This window comes from Oncorhynchus masou, unplaced genomic scaffold (genome assembly GCF_036934945.1).
Source record: "Oncorhynchus masou masou isolate Uvic2021 unplaced genomic scaffold, UVic_Omas_1.1 unplaced_scaffold_1812, whole genome shotgun sequence".
In the NCBI taxonomy this organism is placed as follows: Eukaryota; Metazoa; Chordata; class Actinopteri; order Salmoniformes; family Salmonidae; genus Oncorhynchus; species Oncorhynchus masou.
In genome coordinates, this window is record NW_027008329.1 from 67,691 (window position 1) to 92,192 (window position 24,502).

The 24,502-nt window shown below is 49.5% G+C and overlaps 2 protein-coding genes across 2 annotated transcripts in view; one reads left to right on the plus strand and one right to left on the minus strand.

Annotated features, from left to right (window-relative positions):
• Nucleotides 1–4,986: 4,986 nt before the first annotated feature.
• LOC135532314 (zinc finger protein 189-like) lies at nt 4,987–8,137 on the minus strand. Its single transcript, XM_064959884.1, has 3 exons — nt 7,420–8,137; nt 6,627–7,219; nt 4,987–5,891 (listed from the first exon to the last, which is right to left on the minus strand). Exons 1-3 carry the CDS (start codon nt 7,898–7,900, stop codon nt 5,580–5,582), a joined length of 1,386 nt encoding a protein of 461 aa, XP_064815956.1. The 5' UTR covers nt 7,901–8,137; the 3' UTR covers nt 4,987–5,579.
• A 343-nt stretch (nt 8,138–8,480) lies between these two features.
• LOC135532316 (bifunctional apoptosis regulator-like) overlaps nt 8,481–24,502 on the plus strand; it is a 29,480-nt gene continuing 13,458 nt past the window's right edge. Inside the window, exons 1-4 of the mRNA XM_064959885.1 lie at nt 8,481–8,818; nt 9,949–10,278; nt 14,381–14,479; nt 22,159–22,258. Of these exons, the coding sequence (XP_064815957.1) occupies nt 9,968–10,278; nt 14,381–14,479; nt 22,159–22,258 (510 nt within the window). The 5' untranslated portion in view covers nt 8,481–8,818; nt 9,949–9,967. The remainder of the gene's footprint in view (nt 8,819–9,948; nt 10,279–14,380; nt 14,480–22,158; nt 22,259–24,502) is intronic.

The following is a 24,502-nucleotide window of genomic DNA, read 5'->3' on the forward strand; positions in this document are numbered from 1 at the left end:
ATGCACATATTTTATGTATGCTAATTCTAGAATATTAACATGGAAATCTGTCGCCAATTGGATGGAAACCTAGTTTATGATGTAAATTGTTTCTCTTGGACAAATCTGTTGGCAATCATGTTTGTGTAAAGGTTACCGTTAAACCATATTTGTCAATACAGTATAATTAATCAATGAAGATAAGTCATGAAACGAAACAAAATCTTTCACTTTATCTGTTAAAGTAGTGTACCAAGTAACTGCAGCCATGTTTTGGATGGGGGTTACACTCCTCAAAACCAGTGGAGGCTGGTGGGAGGAGCTATAGGAAGACTGGGTCATTGTCATGTCTGAAATGGAACGATATCTAACAATACATATGTAAACCACGTTTGGCTCCATTCCATTTCAATCCTTTTCCAGCCATTACAACGAGCCCGTCCTCCTATAGATCCTCCCATCAGCCTCCACTGCTCAATAGAGTGGTTTTGCTCAGCCTCCAGTTCCAATGCCAGATCTGCTTTTGAAAGGCTTCAAAGTGGATATGAAGACGTGACAATGTGGAAAACTGTTATGCTACCAGACGTTAGCATGTGCTTTGAGCTCGGCGACAAAATAAAGACAGAAATCAGATGTTATGCTACCAGACGTTAGCATGTGCTTTGAACTCGGCGACAAAATAAAGACAGAAATCAGATGTTTTGCTACCAGACGTTAGCATGTGCTTTGAACTCGGTGACAAAATAAAGACAGAAATCAGATGTTAAGCTACCAGACGTTAGCATGTGCTTTGAACTCAGCGACAAAATAAAGACATATCAGATCGGAGTGCAACAACTGACCATGTTTATTTTCATCATCCATTCATTTCAGATCCAAACCAAACATTGCTCCATACACTTCATGTTATAGTGAGCACATTTTGCTGTCGGAAAAAAAAAAGATAACCCCGTCGCCTGTTGCACAATCCATCCAAAGAACAAAAAACTAGGCTAACAAACGACATTTGCGTATGTATATAAACATCTAAAATATATAATTACAAGTCACATGCTTATGTGACATTTTGATGTAATTAAAACAGGCCTTCTGACACAACAGCATTCCCTCATCCAAGAGAGAGCGTGACGTCGTGTTTCTATAATTAGGGCCCTGTGTTTTGACCTGGATTTGTACTTGTATTTCAAGCTTTTAATCAAAACTGTCCCCTTTTCTTTTTTTATGTCAGCTGGTCCAGCCCCGTCCTCTGGCACCACACTGAGACGATTGCTTTCCCTTTGGAATCTAATTCTCATTTCTGGAAAAGGTTTCAAATAAAAGGTTAAAATGCAGGTGATTTGACTTGATTAACCTGGAGAGCTACCCTCCTATAACCCAACCCTGTTCCTGGAGAGCTACCCTCCTATAACCCAACCCTGTTCATGGAGAGCTACCCTCCTATAACCCAACCCTGTTCCTGGAGAGCTGCCCTCCTATAACCCAACCCTGTTCCTGGAGAGCTGCCCTCCTATAACCCAACCCTGTTCATGGAGAGCTACCCTCCTGTCCCGTAGTTGTAGCTACCCTCCTATAACCCAACCCTGTTCCTGGAGAGCTACCCTCCTATAACCCAACCCTGTTCCTGGAGAGCTACCCTCCTATAACCCAACCCTGTTCCTGAAAGAGCTACCCTCCTATAACCCAACCCTGTTCCTGGAGAGCTACCCTCCTATAACCCAACCCTGTTCCTGGAGAGCTACCCTCCTATAACCCAACCCTGTTCATGGAGAGCTACCCTCCTATAACCCAACCCTGTTCCTGGAGAGCTACCCTCCTATAACCCAACCCTGTTCCTGGAGAGCTACCCTCCTATAACCCAACCCTGTTCCTGGAGAGCTACCCTCCTATAACCCAACCCTGTTCCTGGAGAGCTACCCTCCTAAAACCCTGTTCCTGGAGAGCTACCCTCCTATAACCCAACCCTGTTCCTGGAGAGCTACCCTCCTATAACCCAACCCTGTTCCTGGAGAGCTACCCTCCTATAACCCAACCCTGTTCCTGGAGAGCTACCCTCCTATAACCCAACCCTGTTCCTGGAGAGCTACCCTGCTGTAACCCAACCCTGTTCCTGGAGAGCTACCCTGCTGTAACCCAACCCTGTTCCTGGAGAGCTACCCTCCTGTAACCCAACCCTGTTCCTGGAGAGCTACCCTCCTGTCCCGTAGATGTAGCTACCCTCCTATAACCCAACCCTGTTCCTGGAGAGCTACCCTCCTATAACCCAACCCTGTTCCTGGAGAGCTACCCTCCTGTCCCGTAGTTGTAGCTACCTTCCTATAACCCAACCCTGTTCCTGGAGAGCTACCCTCCTATAACCCAACCCTGTTCCTGGAGAGCTACCCTCCTATAACCCAACCCTGTTCCTGGAGAGCTACCCTCCTATAACCCAACCCTGTTCCTGAAAGAGCTACCCTCCTATAACCCAACCCTGTTCTACTACCCTCCTATAACCCAACCCTGTTCCTGGAGAGCTACCCTCCTATAACCCAACCCTGTTCCTGGAGAGCTACCCTCCTATAACCCAACCCTGTTCATGGAGAGCTACCCTCCTATAACCCAACCCTGTTCCTGGAGAGCTACCCTCCTATAACCCAACCCTGTTCCTGGAGAGCTACCCTCCTATAACCCAACCCTGTTCCTGGAGAGCTACCCTCCTATAACCCAACCCTGTTCCTGGAGAGCTACCCTCCTAAAACCCTGTTCCTGGAGAGCTACCCTCCTATAACCCAACCCTGTTCCTGGAGAGCTACCCTCCTATAACCCAACCCTGTTCCTGGAGAGCTACCCTCCTATAACCCAACCCTGTTCCTGGAGAGCTACCCTGCTGTAACCCAACCCTGTTCCTGGAGAGCTACCCTGCTGTAACCCAACCCTGTTCCTGGAGAGCTACCCTCCTGTAACCCAACCCTGTTCCTGGAGAGCTACCCTCCTGTCCCGTAGATGTAGCTACCCTCCTATAACCCAACCCTGTTCCTGGAGAGCTACCCTCCTATAACCCAACCCTGTTCCTGGAGAGCTACCCTCCTGTCCCGTAGTTGTAGCTACCCTCCTATAACCCAACCCTGTTCCTGGAGAGCTACCCTCCTATAACCCAACCCTGTTCCTGGAGAGCTACCCTCCTATAACCCAACCCTGTTCATGGAGAGCTACCCTCCTATAACCCAACCCTGTTCCTGGAGAGCTACCCTCCTATAACCCAACCCTGTTCCTGGAGAGCTACCCTGCTGTAACCCAACCCTGTTCCTGGAGAGCTACCCTCCTATAACCCAACCCTGTTCATGGAGAGCTACCCTCCTATAACCCAACCCTGTTCCTGGAGAGCTACCCTGCTGTAACCCAACCCTGTTCCTGGAGAGCTACCCTCCTATAACCCAACCCTGTTCATGGAGAGCTACCCTCCTATAACCCAACCCTGTTCCTGAAAGAGCTACCCTCCTATAACCCAACCCTGTTCCTGGAGAGCTACCCTCCTATAACCCAACCCTGTTCCTGGAGAGCTACCCTCCTATAACCCAACCCTGTTCATGGAGAGCTACCCTCCTATAACCCAACCCTGTTCCTGGAGAGCTACCCTGCTGTAACCCAACCCTGTTCCTGGAGAGCTACCCTCCTATAACCCAACCCTGTTCCTGGAGAGCTACCCTCCTATAACCCAACCCTGTTCCTGGAGAGCTACCCTCCTAAAACCCTGTTCCTGGAGAGCTACCCTCCTATAACCCAACCCTGTTCCTGGAGAGCTACCCTCCTATAACCCAACCCTGTTCCTGGAGAGCTACCCTCCTATAACCCAACCCTGTTCCTGGAGAGCTACCCTCCTATAACCCAACCCTGTTCCTGGAGAGCTACCCTGCTGTAACCCAACCCTGTTCCTGGAGAGCTACCCTGCTGTAACCCAACCCTGTTCCTGGAGAGCTACCCTCCTGTAACCCAACCCTGTTCCTGGAGAGCTACCCTCCTAAAACCCTGTTCCTGGAGAGCTACCCTCCTATAACCCAACCCTGTTCCTGGAGAGCTACCCTCCTATAACCCAACCCTGTTCCTGGAGAGCTACCCTCCTATAACCCAACCCTGTTCCTGGAGAGCTACCCTCCTATAACCCAACCCTGTTCCTGGAGAGCTACCCTGCTGTAACCCAACCCTGTTCCTGGAGAGCTACCCTGCTGTAACCCAACCCTGTTCCTGGAGAGCTACCCTCCTGTAACCCAACCCTGTTCCTGGAGAGCTACCCTCCTGTCCCGTAGTTGTAGCTACCCTCCTATAACCCAACCCCTGTTCCTGGAGAGCTACCCTCCTATAACCCAACCCTGTTCCTGGAGAGCTACCCTCCTGTCCCGTAGTTGTAGCTACCCTCCTATAACCCAACCCTGTTCCTGGAGAGCTACCCTCCTATAACCCAACCCTGTTCCTGGAGAGCTACCCTCCTATAACCCAACCCTGTTCATGGAGAGCTACCCTCCTATAACCCAACCCTGTTCCTGGAGAGCTACCCTCCTATAACCCAACCCTGTTCCTGGAGAGCTACCCTCCTATAACCCAACCCTGTTCCTGGAGAGCTACCCTCCTATAACCCAACCCTGTTCCTGGAGAGCTACCCTCCTATAACCCAACCCTGTTCCTGGAGAGCTACCCTGCTGTAACCCAACCCTGTTCCTGGAGAGCTACCCTCCTATAACCCAACCCTGTTCCTGGAGAGCTACCCTCCTATAACCCAACCCTGTTCCTGGAGAGCTACCCTCCTATAACCCAACCCTGTTCCTGGAGAGCTACCCTGCTGTAACCCAACCCTGTTCCTGGAGAGCTACCCTCCTATAACCCAACCCTGTTCCTGGAGAGCTACCCTCCTATAACCCAACCCTGTTCCTGGAGAGCTACCCTCCTATAACCCAACCCTGTTCCTGGAGAGCTACCCTCCTATAACCCAACCCTGTTCCTGGAGAGCTACCCTGTTCCTGGAGAGCTAACCCAACCCTGTTCCTGGAGAGCTACCCTCCTATAACCCAACCCTGTTCATGGAGAGCTACCCTCCTATAACCCAACCCTGTTCCTGGAGAGCTACCCTCCTATAACCCAACCCTGTTCCTGGAGAGCTACCCTCCTATAACCCAACCCTGTTCCTGGAGAGCTACCCTGCTGTAACCCAACCCTGTTCCTGGAGAGCTACCCTCCTATAACCCAACCCTGTTCCTGGAGAGCTACCCTGCTGTAACCCAACCCTGTTCCTGGAGAGCTACCCTCCTATAACCCAACCCTGTTCATGGAGAGCTACCCTCCTATAACCCAACCCTGTTCCTGGAGAGCTACCCTGCTGTAACCCAACCCTGTTCATGGAGAGCTACCCTCCTATAACCCAACCCTGTTCCTGGAGAGCTACCCTCCTATAACCCAACCCTGTTCCTGGAGAGCTACCCTCCTATAACTCTGTTCCTGGAGAGCTGCCCTCCTGTCCTGTAGTTGTAACTACCCTCCTATAACTCTGTTCCTGGAGAGCTACCCTCCTGTCCTGTAGTTGTAACTACCCTGCAAGATTGGGGTTGGAGTGAAACCCTCCAGGATATCCTACATTATTCTATATGTACTTCTATGACTCCACCACCACTGCTGCTGTGTGTGGCCTGGTGTTTCTGTAGGCTCTTTAGCCAGGCAAAGCCTTTTCCACAGACAGGGCATGTGTATGGTTTCTCTCCAGTGTGGGTGCTCTGGTGGGCTTTGTGGCTGCGCAGGTCCGAGAACCTCTTCCCACAGTCGGCGCACTGGTAGGGCTTCTCTCCAGAGCGATTCTGCCGGTGAACCTTTAAACCCCACGATGTGCTGAATGATTTCTTACAGTGAGCACACTGGTATGGTTTGCCTCCTGTGTGAGCCTTCTGATGCACCTGAGACAGAAACATAGAATTACATATTAGAACTTTATTTTACAGGATCTTTGTGTTTATAAAACACATCGTTCATCAAAATTGAAACAACAGGGCCACGTTCATTTGCCGAAAAGTTGCTGAACTTTGTGGAATATAAATGCCATGAATAGTGCCGACGTGATTTCTGATGCTACATGTCAGAGAGGCATGTTTGTTCTAGATAGAAATAGTCTAACGGAACTTTTCATGTACAATTGGTTTTCTATTGTACATGGTTATTTGGAGACACCATAGAAATGGAATGAACGGAACCTCCAACGCGGGCAATTTGACTGGCAAACTGAACCGCCATCCACCCATTATGACATCATTGACTTGGAACGGGGAGGTGCGTTCTATTCGTTCCATTTCAATGGGAGAGACAGCTACTGAGCCAAGTCATGTCAGCGTGATTGTTAGGTTATCTTACTTGTTAGATATTACTGCACGGTCGGAACTCGAAGCACAAGCATGTCGCGACACTCGCATTAACATCTGCTAACCATGTGTATGTGACAAATAAAAACTGATTTGATTTGATATCTGTAGAAACGCTTGTGGTCAATACGCACATCCTTAACAAAAACGTAGGTGCTGGGCTAATAAAGTACTTGGGGGAAGAAAAGAACAGAAAGGCCGGCCCACTGTATAGGCTTGTCAATACAGGTGGTGATGGGGACAGACGTAGTGTGAGAGTGATTCTATTTGACACACCTTAAGATAGGCCGCACTGGAGAAGCTCTTCCCACACTCAGAGCAGTAGTAGTAGTCCACTCCGGCCAGAACTCTCAGCGCTCTCTTCCGCCCCATCGCTGACATCACCACCCCACTAGCTTCCTTCATCCCCGTCTCCGCCCCATCCCCGACGACGTCGGCTCCCTCCACGGCATGCAGCCGCTGGTGTGTCCGGAGCAGTCGGACCTTGGTGAAGCCCTTCCCACACGCGGAGCAGTAGTGAGGTTTCTCTCCGCTGTGGGTTCTCTGGTGCTCTTTGAGGTGCTGGAGTCTCAGGAAGCTCCGGTCGCACTGGGAACAGTGGTGCGTCCTCTCTGCTGTGTGAACCAAGCGGTGCTTGTTGAGGTAGCGGGCGGTGTCGAAGGTCTTGCCGCAGTCGTGGCAGTAGTGAGACGGCTCACCGGTGGTGGTGGTGTGGATTATTCTGGGCTGGTGGATTCTGCGGTGCGCGTTCAGTATTCCAGGGCTGACAAAACTCATCCCACAGTCGGGGCAGTACAGAGGGGAGTGTTGGGGTTCCTGGGTCTGTTTTGGCTGTTTCTTTGGTCGCGTCTGTTGTTGTTGTTGTTGTTCTGATAAGGAAATAAAGAGTGCTGGGTTAAATCTGAAGAAACAGTGCCATGTTACGGTTCGTACTAGCAAACACTTAATATTGGCCTGCGTCCCAATTGGCACCTTATTCCCTTTATAGGGCACTACTTTTGACCAAGGCCTGTAGAGCTCTACAGGGAATAGGGTGCCATTTTGGGACGTAGCCATTATCTGTACATACCAGAAAAAATAAAAACCTCTATAGCTTCTTCTTCTTCTTTTTTGACCGTAAAACCACCCTCCTCTTCTTCTTCTTTAACTACAAGAGCTTTGTCCTTCTCTTCTTCCTCTACTTTGACCATGAAAGTGTGATCTTCCTCTTCTTCTTTAACTTGTAGAGAGATATCCTCTTCCTCCTCTTCTTCTTTAACATGTAGAGCGATATTATCTTCCTCATCCTCTTCTTCTTCAACTTGTAGAGAAATATCCTCTTCCTCCTCTTCTTCTTCAACTTGCAGAGAAATATCCTCTTCCTCCTCTTCTTCTTTAACTTGTAGAAAGCTATCCTCTTCCTCCTCCTCTTCTTGTTTGATGATGATGTTCAGGTCAGGAGTTTGCCAGCAGTCTACAAGTTCGAGCTTCACTAGTCTATAACTGTATTCAGGGTCCTTCGTGTTGGTATATGTGGGTGGTAGTAATCTATAAGTGTAGAGAGTATCCATGATGACTATGGGTTTAGGTTCAATGTAGCACAATATTAGAGAGTTAGTTCACTCACTGATCGCTCTTTTTTAGAGCCCGATGTAGCCAGTTTGCTCTGGGTAGCCAGTATGCTCAGCTTTTCTGACATTAACCATTCGTAGACATGTACTATGATAATTACTACATACGTGGTGTGATAGACGAATTTCCATGAAAAATAATAAACAGGAAACAGATTCTACGAAAGGACAAAACAATCGAACTTTGAACCGGAAGAGCATTAGCACATTTTTTTTAGCTCATGAGTACGTCACCGCGCGGCTGGCGTGACCAGAGTGTGAGTTTTGCCGCGTTCACAACAACTGGAAACTCACAACTAGGTAGTCGGAAAGCTCCGACATCAGTATGTTCAAAACAACGGGGGAACTCGGAAAATAAATGAGGCCCGAGGGGGGAAATGTATTTGAACAGTCATCCAACTCGAGAACTCGGGCCTCTTTCTAGATCTCCGACTTTCCGACCTGACAACGATAAATAAATTCGTATTTTGCCGAGTTTCCAGTTGTTTTGAACGCATCATTTTCCGATAGCGAGTCTGTGGGTGTATTCATTACGCGGATTTCGCTTCAAAAGCTCTCGTCTGTTGCAAAACGTTTAGCAACGGAAACCTTTCACTCCAAACGGAAAACATTTCGCAACGAAATTAAATAAATCTAGGTCCCTCCCCGTCGGCTCTGTTTGCTTCCGCGTAATGAATATACCTCTGGCAAGAAAGAAGTGAAATGAGAAGCTAGCTGTTTAGCTACCCGTCTGACTGCTCGGAAAAATGTCGACGTGTCCTATTAGCTAGCTAGCATAATCAAAACTAACTTTGGAAAAGCGTCTATTCGGCAGTGATGTGATTTTCCAGCTTGGTTGCAACGGCCGTTATTCCCGAGGTAGGAAACTAAAGATGACAAATGTTGTTTTTAATACCAAACGGTAGCTAACGGTTAGCACAATTATGTGGGAGTTTGCCACTGACTAGCTAACTAGTTAGCAGCTGTGATTTGGTCAAGAATCAGCTAGCTAAAATAATGATTGTTTTTATTGAATAGCTAGCCATATGAGAACCTGTATGAACCCCTCTTTCCCAGGAACAGGTTTCCCCGTCGGTATAAGTTGATCTGAGGAGTTGACAAGGACGCATTTTTGTTGCAGTGTTCATTTGAGTTACTTCTTGTTTACTAACTCATTTAGTTAGCCAAACTGCGTGTCTGTCAAAACCATATCCTACTCAATTTAAGGAACCTATAAAAGTGCGTTCCTGTTATTATCTATAAAATACATTGTCAGAACTCAAAGCCAGTTATTCTGTAATATTTGAACATTTTTCTCGTCCCAAATTGCAACCTATTCCCTAGTAATAGTGAGTGTACATATGTCGACCATGACCCAGAGGGCTATGGAGGAGTGTCTATGCTATGGACCCTGGGCTCTGGTCAAAAGTAGTCGTTGTGATATTTCTTGTATTTTTCCCCCTCCTTTTGGATTGTGTGTATTGCCCAATATTACTGCACTGTTGGCGCTAGAAAGGTGCGCATTTTGCTGCACCTGCGATAACATTGAACATCTGTGTAAAGGACCAATAAACTTTGATTTGCGGGTAATAAGTTGCCATATGGGGTCTCACGCAGTTCATAGTTTTGTCTCTCTCCCTCTTTCTGATTGTCTCTCTCTCTCTCTCTCTCTCTCTCTCTCTCTCTCTCTCTCTCTCTCTCTCTCTCTCTCAATTCAATTCAAGGGGCTTTATTGGCACGGGAAACATATGTTAACATTGCCAAAGCAAATGGAGTAGATAATTAACAATAACAGTGAACATTACACTCTCAGAAGTTCCAAAATAATCAAGACATTTCAATATCATATTATGTCGATATACAATATAGTGTTGGAAGGAAGTGCAACTAGTGAAAGTTTTTTTTTTACAACCAAATTCTGTTTCTTGCTCTTTCTCTTTCTCTCGCGCTTCTCTCTTGCGCTCTCCTCTGTCCCCCTCTCACTTATTCTTTGGTTCTCTCTTCTCCAGACCCCAGATCATCCAGCAGATGGAGGGGGGTGCCGCTGCTGCCCCCGCCCCCAACCCTCTCTCCGATCTCTCCTCCCCCCTAACCCCTCCTGTGACCTGTAACCCCCCTCCCTCTCCGTACCCCCGGCCCTCTGCCAAAACCTCCATCAGCGAAGACCAGTTTGGGTGCCACTGTTGCTACGACGTCCTGGTCAACCCGACAACGTTGAACTGTGGCCACAGCTTCTGCCGCCACTGCCTGGCTCTCTGGTGGGAGTCGAGTAGGAAGACTGAGTGCCCCGAATGCAGGGAGAAGTGGGAGGGCTTCCCCAAAGTCAACATCCTGCTGAGGTAAGGTACTAGGGTGCATGAACTTACCGTACTGGTACTACTCTCTAGACCTCACCATATTATCACCATACTTAGGTGCCGATACCACATGTATTGCAATTCTAGATAGTAGATCTCCAGGAAGAAGGTTGGACTGAAAACCTACAGGACAGTAGATCTCCAGGAAGAGGGTTGGTCTGAACCTAGTAGATCTCCAGGAAGAGGGTTGGGCTGACCTGGGCTACAGTCAGTGGTAGGCAGGGTATCAGCGTGGTAGATCAGTAGTAGTAGTGGGTTAGGCAGACCTGGGCTACAGTCAGTGGTAGGCAGGGTAGCAGCGTGGTAGATCAGTAGTAGTAGTGTGTTGGGCAGACCTGGGCTACAGTCAGTGGTAGGCAGGGTATCAGCGTGGTAGATCAGTAGTGGTAGTGGGTAGGGCAGACCTGGGCTACAGTCAGTGGTAGGCAGGGTATCAGCGTGGTAGATCAGTAGTAGTAGTGGGTTGGGCAGACCTGGCCTACAGTCAGTGGTAGGTAGGGTATCAGCGTGTCACCCACCACTTTGCATTGTGACACGTTTTACGTTATGTTTAACTTCAACCAATGAGGCTCCAAAGGCAGCCTTGCCATCCATGTCAACACGGACCATTTATTTGATAGACTTCTTCATCCCATTAACCTGATTTTCTCTTCTGTTCTATTGGTTTTCTTATCAACTTTCTTTACCTTTTACTCCTCCCTCTCTTTCATCCCCTCCTCTCTCATCCCCTCCTCTCTCCATCCTCTACCCCTCTCTCATCCCCTCCTCTCTCCATCCTCTACCCCTCTCTCTCCCTCCTCTCTCCATCCTCTACCCCTCTCTCATCCCCTCTCTCATCCCCTCTCTCCATCCTCTACCCTCCTCTCATCCCCTCCTCTCATCCTCTACCCCTCTCTCATCCCCTCCTCTCTCCATCCTCTACCCCTCTCTCATCCCCTCCTCTCTCCATCCTCTACCCCCTCTCATCCCCTCCTCTCTCCATCCTCTACCCCCTCTCATCCCCTCCTCTCTCCATCCTCTACCCCCTCTCATCCCCCCCTCTCTCCATCCTCTACCCCCCTCTCATCCCCTCCTCTCTCCATCCTCTACCCCCTCTCATCCCCTCCTCTCTCCATCCTCTACCCCCTCTCATCCCCTCCTCTCTCCATCCTCTACCCCCCTCTCATCCCCTCCTCTCTCCATCCTCTACCCCCTCTCATCCCCTCTCTCTCTCCATCCTCTACCCCTCTCTCATCCCCTCCTCTCTCTCTCATCCTCTACCCCCCTCTCATCCCCTCCTCTCTCCATCCTCTACCCCCTCTCATCCCCTCCTCTCTCCATCCTCTACCCCTCTCTCATCCCCTCCTCTCTCCATCCTCTACCCCCTCTCTCCATCCTCTACCCCTCTCTCCATCCTCTACCCCTCTCTCATCCCCTCCTCTCTCCATCCTCTACCCCTCTCTCATCCCCTCCTCTCTCCATCATCTACCCCTCTCTCATCCCCTCCTCTCTCCATCCTCTACCCCTCTCTCATCCCCTCCTCTCTCCATCTTCTACCCTCTCTCTCATCCCCTCTCTCCCTCCTCCCTCCATCCTCTACCCCTCTCTCATCCCCTCCTCTCTCCATCCTCTACCCCTCTCTCATCCCCTCCTCTCTCCATCCTCTACCCCTCTCTCATTCCCTCCTCTCTCCATCCTCTACCCCCCTCTCATCCCCTCCTCTCTCCATCCTCTACCCCCCTCTCATCCCCTCCACTCTCCATCCTCTACCCACCTCTCATCCCCTCCTCTCTCCATCCTCTACCCCCCTCTCTCCATCCTCTACCCCTCTCTCTCCATCCTCTACCCCCCTCTCATCCCCTCCTCTCTCCATCCTCTACCCCCCTCTCATCCCCTCTTCTCTCCATCCTCTACCCCTCTCTCTCCATCCTCTACCCCTCTCTCTCCATCCTCTACCCCTCTCTCTCCATCCTCTACCCCCTCTCATCCCCTCCTCTCTCCATACTCTACCCCTCTCTCTCCATCCTCTACCCCTCTCTCATCCCCTCCTCTCTCCATCCTCTACCCCTCTCTCTCCATCCTCTACCCCCTCTCATCCCCTCCTCTCTCATCCCCTCCTCTCTCCATCCTCTACCCCTCTCTCTCCATCCTCTACCCCTCTCTCTCCATCCTCTACCCCCTCTCATCCCCTCCTCTCTCCATCCTTTACCCCTCTCTCTCCATCCTCTACCCCTCTCTCATCCCCTCCTCTCTCCATCCTCTACCCCTCTCTCTCCATCCTCTACCCCTCTCTCATCCCCTCCTCTCTCCATCCTCTACCCCTCTCTCCATCCTCTACCCCCTCTCTCTCCATCCTCTACCCCTCTCTCATCCCCTCCTCTCTCCATCCTCTACCCCTCTCTCTCCATCCTCTACCCCCTCTCATCCCCTCCTCTCCCATCCTCTACCCCTCTCTCATCCCCTCCTCTCTCCATCCTCTAACCCTCTCTCATCCCCTCCTCTCTCCATCCTCTACCCCCTCTCATCCCCTCCTCTCTCCATCCTCTACCCCTCTCTCTCCATCCTCTACCCCTCTCTCTCCATCCTCTACCCCTCTCTCATCCCCTCCTCTCTCCATCCTCTACCCCTCTCTCTCCATCCTCTACCCCCTCTCATCCCCTCCTCTCTCCATCCTCTACCCCTCTCTCCATCCTCTACCCCCTCTCATCCCCTCCTCTCTCCATCCTCTACCCCTCTCTCTCCATCCTCTACCCCTCTCTCTCCATCCTCTACCCCCTCCTCTCTCCATCCTCTACCCCCCTCTCATCCCCTCCTCTCTCCATCCTCTACCCCTCTCTTTCCATCCTCTACCCCTCTCTCATCCCCTCCTCTCTCCATCCTCTACCCCTCTCTCTCCATCCTCTACCCCCTCTCATCCCCTCCTCTCTCCATCCTCTACCCCCCTCTCATCCCCTCCTCTCTCCATCCTCTACCCCTCTCTCATCCCCTCCTCTCTCGATCCTCTACCCCTCTCTCTCTCTCTCTCTGAAATTGGGATTGTATTTTAGGAATAAGGCCTGTTTTTCTTTTGAAGCCAGAAGGAGGCTCGTATCAGCTACATTCAGCTACGTATCAGCTACAGCTACATATGAATGCTTCCGCTCAGTGTTTGAGATCAATTGACACTCTTTACCACGGCACTTTGTGATTTACTTTAAACTGCAAAACCCTTACCCACCACTGCACTTTGTATACCAGGGTTGGCTGGCCTTCTCTAGTCCCTCGTAGACTCAGTCACTGGTAGACTTTATTTACAAAACCCTTACCCACCACTGCACTTTGTATACCAGAGTTAGCTGGCCTTCTCTAGTCCCTCGTAGGCTCAGTCACTGGTAGACTTTATTTACAAAACCCTTACCCACCACTGCACTTTGTATACCAGAGTTAGCTGGCCTTCTCCAGTCGTAGGCTCAGTCACTGGTAGACTTTATTTACAAAACCCTTACCCACCACTGCACTTTGTATACCAGGGTTGGCTGGCCTTCTCTAGTCCCTCGTAGACTCAGTCACTGGTAGACTTTATTTACTAAGCCATTTGGGTTTACTACCTTTTTATTTGGGCATTTTCATTCTTCAGAAATGTGGTGGGTCGTCTCTTCGTTCGCTGGACTTTATCCTGCTAACTGTTCCAAATGTCCAAACTGAATTTGGTAAAAGGGCTTTTATGTACTCTGCACCATCGTCTTGGAACGCCTTCCAAAATACTTTTAAACTGGAAGAACTTGTCCCGATTGGTGTTTTTAAATCACTGATGAAGGATCTTGAGGCTGATTCCCTGACCTGTCAATGTTTTTAATTTGCTGTTTTATACTCTTGTGAATTCAATGGTTTTTACTAGATTACTTGTAGTTTTTCATGTCTGTCTGTCTCGTTTTTTTTGTAATGACTTGGTGCTTCCTATCTTGGCCAGGGTGCTCTTGAAAAATAGATTTTAATCTCAATGAGCCCTTCCTGGTTATAAAGATTACATAAAAAAATTCATTAATAAATAAAATCTTGCTCATCCCCTCCTCTCTTCCTCCTCTACCCCTCTCCCTACTTTCTACCTGCCCCCTCTCTCTTTCAGAGATGCAATAGAGCGGTTGTTCTCAGAGGTGGTGGGTAGGAGGAGAGCAGAGATCCAGAGGAACCCCAAGATCTCCCAGAGCCTGCTGGCCTTTCAGAGGTACCAGACTAACACACTCAGAGCCTGCTGGCCTATTTGAGATTGCTCAAAGTAGCCACCCTTTGCCTTGTTGACAGCTTTGCACACTCTTGGCATTCTCTCAACCAGCTTCATGAGGTAGTCACCTGGAAGGCATTTCAATTAACAGGTGTGCCTTGTTTAAAAGTTTATTTGTGTTATTTCTTTCCTTCGTAATGCGTTTGAGACAATCAGTTGTGTTGTGACAAGGTAGGGGGGGTATACAGAAGACAGCCCTATTTGGTAAATGACCAAGTCCATTTTATGGCAAGAACAGCTCAAATAAGCAAAGAGAAACGACAGTCCATCATTACTTTAAGACATGAAGGTCAGTCAATAAGGAACATTTTAAGAACTTTGAAAGTTTTCTTCAAGTGCAGTTGCAAAAACCATCAAGCGCTATGATGAAACTGTCTCTCATGAGGACCGCCACAGGAAAGGAAGACCCAGAGTTACCTTTGCTGTGGTATGATGAAACTGTCTCTCATGAGGACCACCACAGGAAAGGAAGACCCAGAGTTACCTCTGCTGTGGTATGACGAAACTGTCCCTCATGAGGACCTTTGCTGTGGTATGACGAAACGGTCTCTCATGAGGACCGCCACAGGAAAGGAAGACCCAGAGTTACCTCTGCTGTAGTATGATGAAACTGTCTCTCATGAGGACCGCCACAGGAAAGGAAGACCCAGAGTTACCTCTGCTGTGGTATGACGAAACTGTCTCTCATGAGGACCGCCACAGGAAAGGAAGACCCAGAGTTACCTCTGCTGTGGTATGATGAAACTGGCTCTCATGAGGACCGCCACAGGAAAGGAAGACCCAGAGTTACATCTGCTGTGGTATGATGAAACTGGCTCTCATGAGGACCTCCACAGGAAAGGAAGACCTGGAGTTACCTCTGCTGCAGATGATAAGTTCATTAGAGTTACCAGCCTCAGAAAACGACAATTAACTGCACCACATATTGCAGCCCAAATAAATGCTTCACAGAGTTCAAGTAACAGACACATCTCAACATCAACTGTTCAGAGGAGGCTACGTGAATCAGGCCTTTGTGGTCGAATTGCTGCAAAGAAACCACTACTAAAGGACACCAATAAGAAGAAGAGACTTGCTTGGGCCAAGAAACACGAGCAATGGACATTAGACTGGTGGATATCTGTCCTTGATGACTCTAAATTTGAGATTTTTGGTTCTAACCGCCGTGTCTTTGTCAGACCTGGAGTAGGTGAACGGATGATCTCTGCATGTGTGGTTCCCACTGTGAAGCACGGAGGAGGAGGTGTGGTGGTACTTTGCTGGTGACACTGTCAGTGATTTATTTAGAATTCAAGACACACTTAACGAGCATGGCTTCTACAGCATTCTGCAGTGATACACCATCCCATCTAGTTTGCACATCACTTGCTTTTCAACAGGACAGTGACCCAACACACCTCCAGGCTGTGTAAGTGCTATTTTACCAAGAAGAGAGGTGATGGAGTGCTGCATCAGATGACCTGGCCTCCACATAATCACCCAACTGAGATGGTTTGTCTGTATAACCTACTTTGTCACAACACAACTGATTGGCTCAAAATGCATCAAGAAGGAAAGAAATTCCACAAATTAACTTTTAACAAGGCACACCTGTTAATTGAAATGCATTCCAGGTGGACTACCTCACGAGGCTGGTTGAGAGAATGCCAAGAGTGTTCAAAGCTGTCATCAAGGCAACAGGGGACTACTTTGAAGAATCTCAAATATATAATATATTTTGATTTAACACTTTTTTGGTTACTACATGATTCCATATGTGTTATTTCATAGTTTTGATGTTTTCACTGTTATTCTACAATGTAGAAAATAGTAAAAAATAAAGAAAACCCCTTGAATGATTAGGTGTCCAAACTGTTGACCGGTACTGTACATATAAATGTATGGTACATATACATACAGTGCCTTCGGAAAGTATTCAGACCCCTTGACTTTTTCCACATTTTGTTAGGTTACAGCCTTAATCTAAAATTGATTAAATTGTTTATTTTCCCTTGTTAATTTATTATTAAAAAACTATCACATTTACATTAGTTTTCAGACCCTCTACCTTTGGTAGCGATTACAGCATCGAGTCTTCATGTGAATGATGGCACACCTGTATTTGGGGAGTTTCTCCCATTCTTCTCTGCAGATCCCCTCAAGCTCTGTCAGGTTGGATGGGGAGCGTTGCTCCAGAGATGTTCGATCAGGTTCAAGTCCGGTCTCTGGCAGGGCCACACAAGGACATTGAGACTTGTCCAAAAGACACTCCTGCGTTGTCTTGGCTGTGTGCTTTAGGGATGTTGTCCCTTTGGAAGGTGAACCTTTGCCCCAGTCTGACAACCTGCTCCAGCTCAGGATTTCATCAAGGATCTCTCTGTATTCTGCTCTGTTCATCTTTTCCTTGATCCTGACTAGTCTCTCTGCCACTGAAAACCATGCTTCACCATAGGGATGGTGCCAGGTTTCCTCCAGACATGATGCTTGGCATTTAGGCCAAGGAGTTGGTTTCATCAGACCAAAGAATCATGTTTCATCAGGTCTGAGAGTCTTTAGGTGCCTTTTGGTAAAACGTCAAGCGATCTATCATGTGCCTTTTACTGAAGAGGGGCTTCCGTCAGGCCACTCTACCATAAAGGCCTGATTGGTGGAGTGCTGCAAAGATGGTTGTCCTTCTGGAAGGTTCTCCCATCTCCACAGAGGAACTCTGGAGCTCTGTCAGAGTGACCATCGGGTTCTTGGTTACCTCCCTGACCAAGGCCCTTCTCCCGATTGCTCAGTTTGGCCGGGCGGCCAGCGCTAGGAAGACTCTTGGTGGTTCCAAACGTCCTTCATTTAAGAATGATGGAGGCCACTGTGTTCTTAGGGACCTTCAATGCTTCAGAAATGTTTTTGTTCCCTTCCCGAAATCTGTGCCTCGATGCAATCCTGTCTGAGCTCTACGGACAATTACTTCGACCTCATGGCTTGGTTTTTGCTGTGACATGCACTGTCAACTGTGGGACCTTACAGAGATTGGTGTGTGCCTTTCCAAGTCATGTCCAATCAATTGAATTTACCACAGGTGGACTCCTCAAGTTGTAGAAACCTGTCAAGGATGATCAATGGAAACAGGATGCACCAGTGCTCAATTTTGAGTCTCATAAGAGCGTCTGCTAAATGACTTAAATGTAAATGTAAATAGCAAAGGTTCTGAATAATAATTTAAATAAGTTTTTTTTTTTTTTGCAAACATTTCTAAACCTATTTTAGCTTTGTCATTATGGGGTGTAGATTGATGAGGAAAATATTTTAAATATTTTATTGAATCCTTTTTAGAATAAGGCTGTAACATAACAATGTGGGGAAGGGGTCTGAATAGTTTCTGAATGGCCTGTAGCTACAGAAGCATGTAGACACCCCTTCAAATGAGGGGATTCGGCCTGCTGCTGACAGGTGGATATCCTAGATCAGCTCCTCTGCTTGGTAGCATGGACACCCCCGGCTGTATAAACATGTTGCTCAGGGCCCCCTCTGTTACCGGTCTGTAGCATGGACACCCCCGGCTGTATAAACATGTTGCTCAGGGCCCCCTCTGCTACCGGTCTGTAGCTTGTCTGCTACCGGTCTGTAGCTTGTCTGTTACCGGTCTGTAGCTTGTCTGTTACCGGTCTGTAGCTTGTCTGTTACCGGTCTGTAGCTTGTCTGTTACCGGTCTGTAGCTTGTCTGTTACCGGTCTGTAGCTTGTCTGTTACCGGTCTGTAGCTTGTCTGTTACCGGTCTGTAGCATGTCTGTTACCGGTCTGTAGCTTGTCTGTTACCGGTCTGTAGCTTGTCTGTTACCGGTCTGTAGCTTGTCTGTTACCGGTCTGTAGCTTGTCTGTTACCTGGTCTGTAGCTTGTCTGTTACCGGTCTGTTACCGGTCTTGTCTGTTACCGGTCTGTAACTGTTACCGGTCTGTAGCTTGTCTGTTACCGGTCTGTTACCGGTCTGTAGCTTGTCTGTTACCCGGTCTGTAGCTTGTCTGTTACGGTCTGTTACCGGTCTGTTACCGTCTGTAGCTTGTCTGTTACGGTCTGTTACCGGTCTGTAGCATGTCTGTTACCGGTCTGTTACCGGTCTGTAGCATGTCTGTTACCGGTCTGTTACCGGTCTGTAGCTTGTCTGTTACCGGTCTGTTACCGGTCTGTAGCTTGTCTGTTACCGGTCTGTAGCTTGTCTGTTACCGGTCTGTAACCGGTCTGTTACCGGTCTGTAGCTTGTCTGTTACCGGTCTGTTACCGGTCTGTAGCATGTCTGTTACCGGTCTGTTACCGGTCTGTAGCATGTCTGTTACCGGTCTGTTACCGGTCTGTAGCTTGTCTGTTACCGGTCTGTTACCGGTCTGTAGCTTGTCTGCTGCCGGTCTGTAGCATGTCTGTTACCGGTCTGTAACCGGTCTGTAGCATGTCTGTTACCGGTCTGTAAACGGTCTGTTACCGGTCTGTAGCATGTCTGTTACCGGTCTGTTACCGGTCTGTAGCATGTCTGTTACTGGTCTGTTACCGGTCTGTAGCATGTCTGTTACCGGTCTGTAACGGTCTGTAGCTTGTCTGTTACCGGTCTGTAAACGGTCTGTCTGCTACCGGTCTGTAGCATGTCTGTTACTGTAACGGTCTGTAGCATGTCTGTTACCGGTCTGTAGCTTGTCTGTTACCGGTCTGTAGCTTGTCTGTTACCGGTCTGTAGCTTGTCTGTTACCGGTCTGTAGCATGTCTGTTACCAGTCTGTAGCATGTCTGTTACCGGTCTGTAGCATGTCTGTTACCGGTCTGTAGCATGTGTCTGTTACCGGTCTGTAGCTTGTCTGTTACCGGTCTGTAGCATGTCTGTTACCGGTCTGTAGCTTGTCTGTTACCGGTCTGTAGCTTGTCTGTTACGGTCTGTTACGGTCTGTAGCTTGTCTGTTACGGTCTGTAGCTTGTCTGTTACCGGTCTGTAGCTTGTCTGTTACGGTCTGTTACCGGTCTGTAGCTTGTCTGTTACCGGTCTGTAACCTGTTACGGTCTGTAGCTTGTCTGTTACCGGTCTGTAGCTTGTCTGTTACGGTCTGTTAGCATGGTCTGTAGCTTGTCTGTTACCGGTCTGTAGCTTGTCTGTTACCGGTCTGTAGCTTGTCTGTTACCGGTCTGTAGCATGTCTGTTACCGGTCTGTTACCGGTCTGTAGCATGTCTGTTACCGGTCTGTTACCGGTCTGTAGTCTGTTACCGGTCTGTCTGTTACCGGTCTGTAGCTTGTCTGTTACCGGTCTGTAGCTTGTCTGTTACCGGTCTGTAGCTTGTCTGTTACCGGTCTGTAGCTTGTCTGTTACCGGTCTGTAGCATGTCTGTTACCGGTCTGTAGCATGTCTGTTACCGGTCTGTAACCGGTCTGTTACCGGTCTGTAGCTTGTCTGTTACCGGTCTGTAGCTTGTCTGTTACCGGTCTGTAGCTTGTCTGTTACCGGTCTGTAGCTTGTCTGTTACCGGTCTGTAGCTTGTCTGTTACCGGTCTGTAGCTTGTCTGTTACCGGTCTGTAGCTTGTCTGTTACCGGTCTGTAGCTTGTCTGTTACCGGTCTGTAGCTTGTCTGTTACCGGTCTGTAGCTTGTCTGTTACCGGTCTGTAGCTTGTCTGTTACCGGTCTGTAGCTTGTCTGTTACCGGTCTGTAGCTTGTCTGTTACCGGTCTGTAGCTTGTCTGTTACCGGTCTGTAGCATGTCTGTTACCGGTCTGTAGCTTGTCTGTTACCGGTCTGTAGCTTGTCTGTTACCGGTCTGTAGCTTGTCTGTTACCGGTCTGTAGCTTGTCTGTTACCGGTCTGTAGCTTGTCTGTTACCGGTCTGTAGCTTGTCTGTTACCGGTCTGTAGCTTGTCTGTTACCGGTCTGTAGCTTGTCTGTTACCGGTCTGTCTGTTAGGTCTGTGTCTGTTACCGGTCTGTAGCTTGTCTGTTACCGGTCTGTAGCTTGTCTGTTACCGGTCTGTTAGCGGTCTGTTACCGGTCTGTGTCTGTTACCGGTCTGTTACCGGTCTGTAGCTTGTCTGTTACCGGTCTGTTACCGGTCTGTAGCTTGTCTGTTACCGGTCTGTTACCGGTCTGTAGCTTGTCTGTTACCGGTCTGTAGCTTGTCTGTTACCGGTCTGTAGCATGTCTGTTACCGGTCTGTTACCGGTCTGTAGCTTGTCTGTTACCGGTCTGTAACCTGTCTGTTACCGGTCTGTTACCGGTCTGTAGCATGTCTGTTACCGGTCTGTTACCGGTCTGTAGCTTGTCTGTTACCGGTCTGTAGCATGTCTGTTACCGGTCTGTAGCTTGTCTGTTACCGGTCTGTAGCTTGTCTGTTACCGGTCTGTAGCATGTCTGTTACCGGTCTGTAGCATGTCTGTTACCGGTCTGTTACCGGTCTGTAGCATGTCTGCTACCGGTCTGTAGCTTGTCTGTTACCGGTCTGTAGCTTGTCTGTTACCGGTCTGTAGCTTGTCTGCTACCGGTCTGTAGCTTGTCTGTTACCGGTCTGTAGCTTGTCTGTTACCGGTCTGTAGCTTGTCTGTTACCGGTCTGTAGCTGGTCTGTTACCGGTCTGTAGCTTGTCTGTTACCGGTCTGTAGCTTGTCTGTTACCGGTCTGTAACCGGTCTGTTACCGGTCTGTAGCTTGTCTGTTACCGGTCTGTAACCGGTCTGTTACCGGTCTGTAGCATGTCTGTTACCGGTCTGTAGCTTGTCTGTTACCGGTCTGTAGCTTGTCTGTTACCGGTCTGTAGCCTGCCTAACCTGTCTGTCTGTGTGTCGTCTGTCTGTGTGTCTCCTGTCTGTCTGTGTGTCTCCTGTCTGTCTGTGTGTCTCCTGTCTGTCTGTGTGTCTCCTGTCTGTCTGTGTGTCTGTCTGTGTGTCTGTCTGTGTGTCTGTCTGTGTGTCTCCTGTCTGTCTGTCTGTGTGTCTCCTGTCTGTCTGTCTGTGTGTCTCCTGTCTGTCTGTCTGTGTGTCTGTCTGTGTCTGTCTGTCTGTCTGTGTGTCTCCTGTCTGTCTGTCTGTCTGTGTGTCTCCTGTCTGTCTGTCTGTCTGTGTGTCTCCTGTCTGTCTGTCTGTCTGTGTGTCTCCTGTCTGTCTGTCTGTCTGTGTGTCTGTCTGTCTGTGTGTGTCTCCTGTCTGTCTGTCTGTCTGTCTGTGTGTCTCCTGTCTGTCTGTCTGTCTGTGTGTCTCCTGTCTGTCTGTGTGTCTCCTGTCTGTCTGTGTGTCTCCTGTCTGTCTGTCTGTCTGTGTGTCTCCTGTCTGTCTGTCTGTCTGTGTGTCTCCTGTCTGTCTGTCTGTCTGTGTGTCTCCTGTCTGTCTGTCTGTCTGTGTGTCTCCTGTCTGTCTGTCTGTCTGTGTGTCTCCTGTCTGTCTGTCTGTCTGTGTGTCTCCTGTCTGTCTGTCTGTCTGTGTGTCTCCTGTCTGTCTGTCTGTCTGTGTGTCTCCTGTCTGTCTGTCTGTGTGTCTCCTGTCTGTCTGTCTGTGTGTCTCCTGTCTGTCTGTCTGTGTGTCTGTCTGTCTGTGTGTCTCCTGTCTGTCTGTCTGTCTGTGTGTCTCCTGTCTGTCTGTGTGTCTCCTGTCTGTCTGTGTGTCTGTCTGTGTGTCACCTGTCTGTGTGTCTCCTGTCTGTAGGTATGGTGATCAGGCAGCCAGAGGAATCCCCAAGACCAGTCCTGGTAGAGGAGCAGGAGGGTTCTTCTCTGGAGTTCTCACTGCACTCACCTGTGTCGCGGTAAGAGAGAGGGAGGGGCTTTGATGGGGAGAGGTCAGCGGGAAGGAGTCAGCGAGGGGGGCCTGGGGAGAGGTCAGTGAGGGGGACCTGGGGAGAGGTCAACGGGAAGGAGTCAGCGAGGGGGACCTGGGGAGAGGTCAGGGAAGGAGTCAGCGAGGGGGGCCTGGGGAGAGGTCAACGGGAAGGAGTCAGCGAGGGGGGCATGGGGAGAGGTCAACGGGAAGGAGTCAGCGAGGGGGCCCGGGGAGAGGTCAGCGGGAAGGAGTCAGCGAGGGGGCCTGGGGAGAGGTCAGGGAAGGAGTCAGCGGGGGGCCCGGGAGAGGTCAGTGGGAAGGAGTCAGCGAGGGGGGGGAGAGAGGTCCGAGGGGGCCCGGGGAGAGGTCAGCGGGAGAGGGTCAGCGAGAAGGAGTCAGGGAATGATTGTAGTGTGTGTGTGTGGGGGACAGCAGGAGGTAGGGTGTGGGGGGGACAGGAATGACTGTAGTGTGTGTGGGACAGGGGAGGTCAGGAATGATTGTAGTGTGTGTGTGTGGGGGGACAGGAATGATTGTAGGACAGGAATCAGTGTGTGTGGGACAGGAATGATTGTAGTGTGTGTGGGGGGGCCCGGGGAGAGGTCAACCCGGGAAGGAGTCAGCGAGGGGGGGACAGGAATGATTGTAGTGTGTGTGTGGGGGAGGAATGATTGTAGTGTGTGTGTGGGGGACAGGAATGATTGTAGTGTGTGTGGGGAGGTCAGCGACAGGAATGATCAGTGTGTGTGGGGGACAGGAATGATTGTAGTGTGTGTGTGTGGGGGACAGGAATGATTGTAGTGTGTGTGTGTGGGGGACAGGAATGATTGTAGTGTGTGTGGGGGGGACAGGAATGACTGTAGTGTGTGTGGGACAGGAATGATTGTAGTGTGTGTGGGACAGGAATGATTGTAGTGTGTGTATGGGGGACAGGAATGATTGTAGTGTGTGTGGGGGACAGGAATGACTGTAGTGTGTGGGGGGACAGGAATGATTGTAGTGTGTGTGTGGGGGACAGGAATGATTGTAGTGTGTGTGGGACAGGAATGACTGTAGTGTGTGTGGGACAGGAATGACTGTAGTGTGTGTGTGGGACAGGAATGATTGTAGTGTGTGTGGGGGACAGGAATGATTGTAGTGTGTGTGTGGGGGACAGGAATGACTGTAGTGTGTGTGTGGGGGGGACAGGAATGATTGTAGTGTGTGTGGGGGACAGGAATGATTGTAGTGTGTGTGTGGGGGACAGGAATGTAGTGTGTAGTGACTGTAGTGTGTGGGGGACAGGAATGATTGTAGTGTGTGTGTGGGGGACAGGAATGATTGTAGTGTGTGTGTGGGGGACAGGAATGATTGTAGTGTGTGTGTGGGGGACAGGAATGATTGTAGTGTGTGTGTGTGTAGTGTGTGTGGGACAGGAATGATTGTAGTGTGTGTGTGGGGGACAGGAATGATTGTAGTGTGTGTGTGGGGGACAGGAATGATTGTAGTGTGTGTGGGGGACAGGAATGATTGTAGTGTGTGTGTGGGGGACAGGAATGATTGTAGTGTGTGTGTGGGGGACAGGAATGATTGTAGTGTGTGTGTGGGGGACAGGAATGATGATTGTAGTGTGTGTGGGGGACAGGAATGATTGTAGTGTGTGTGGGGGACAGGAATGATTGTAGTGTGTGTGTGGGGGACAGGAATGATTGTAGTGTGTGTGAGGACAGGAATGATTGTAGTGTGTGTGTGGGGGACAGGAATGACTGTAGTGTGTGTGGGGGACAGGAATGATTGTAGTGTGTGTGGGGGACAGGAATGATTGTAGTGTGTGTGAGGACAGGAATGATTGTAGTGTGTGTGAGGACAGGAATGATTGTAGTGTGTGTGGGGGACAGGAATGATTGTAGTGTGTGTGTGGGGGACAGGAATGATTGTAGTGTGTGTGGTGGGGGACAGGAATGATTGTAGTGTGTGTGTGGGGGACAGGAATGATTGTAGTGTGTGTGGGGGACAGGAATGATTGTAGTGTGTGTGTGGGGGGACAGGAATGATTGTAGTGTGTGTGTGGGGGGACAGGAATGATTGTAGTGTGTGTGTGGGGGACAGGAATGATTGTAGTGTGTGTGGGGGGGACAGGAATGATTGTAGTGTGTGTGTGGGGGACAGGAATGATTGTAGTGTGTGTGTGGGGGACAGGAATGATTGTAGTGTGTGTGTGGGGGACAGGAATGATTGTAGTGTGTGTGGG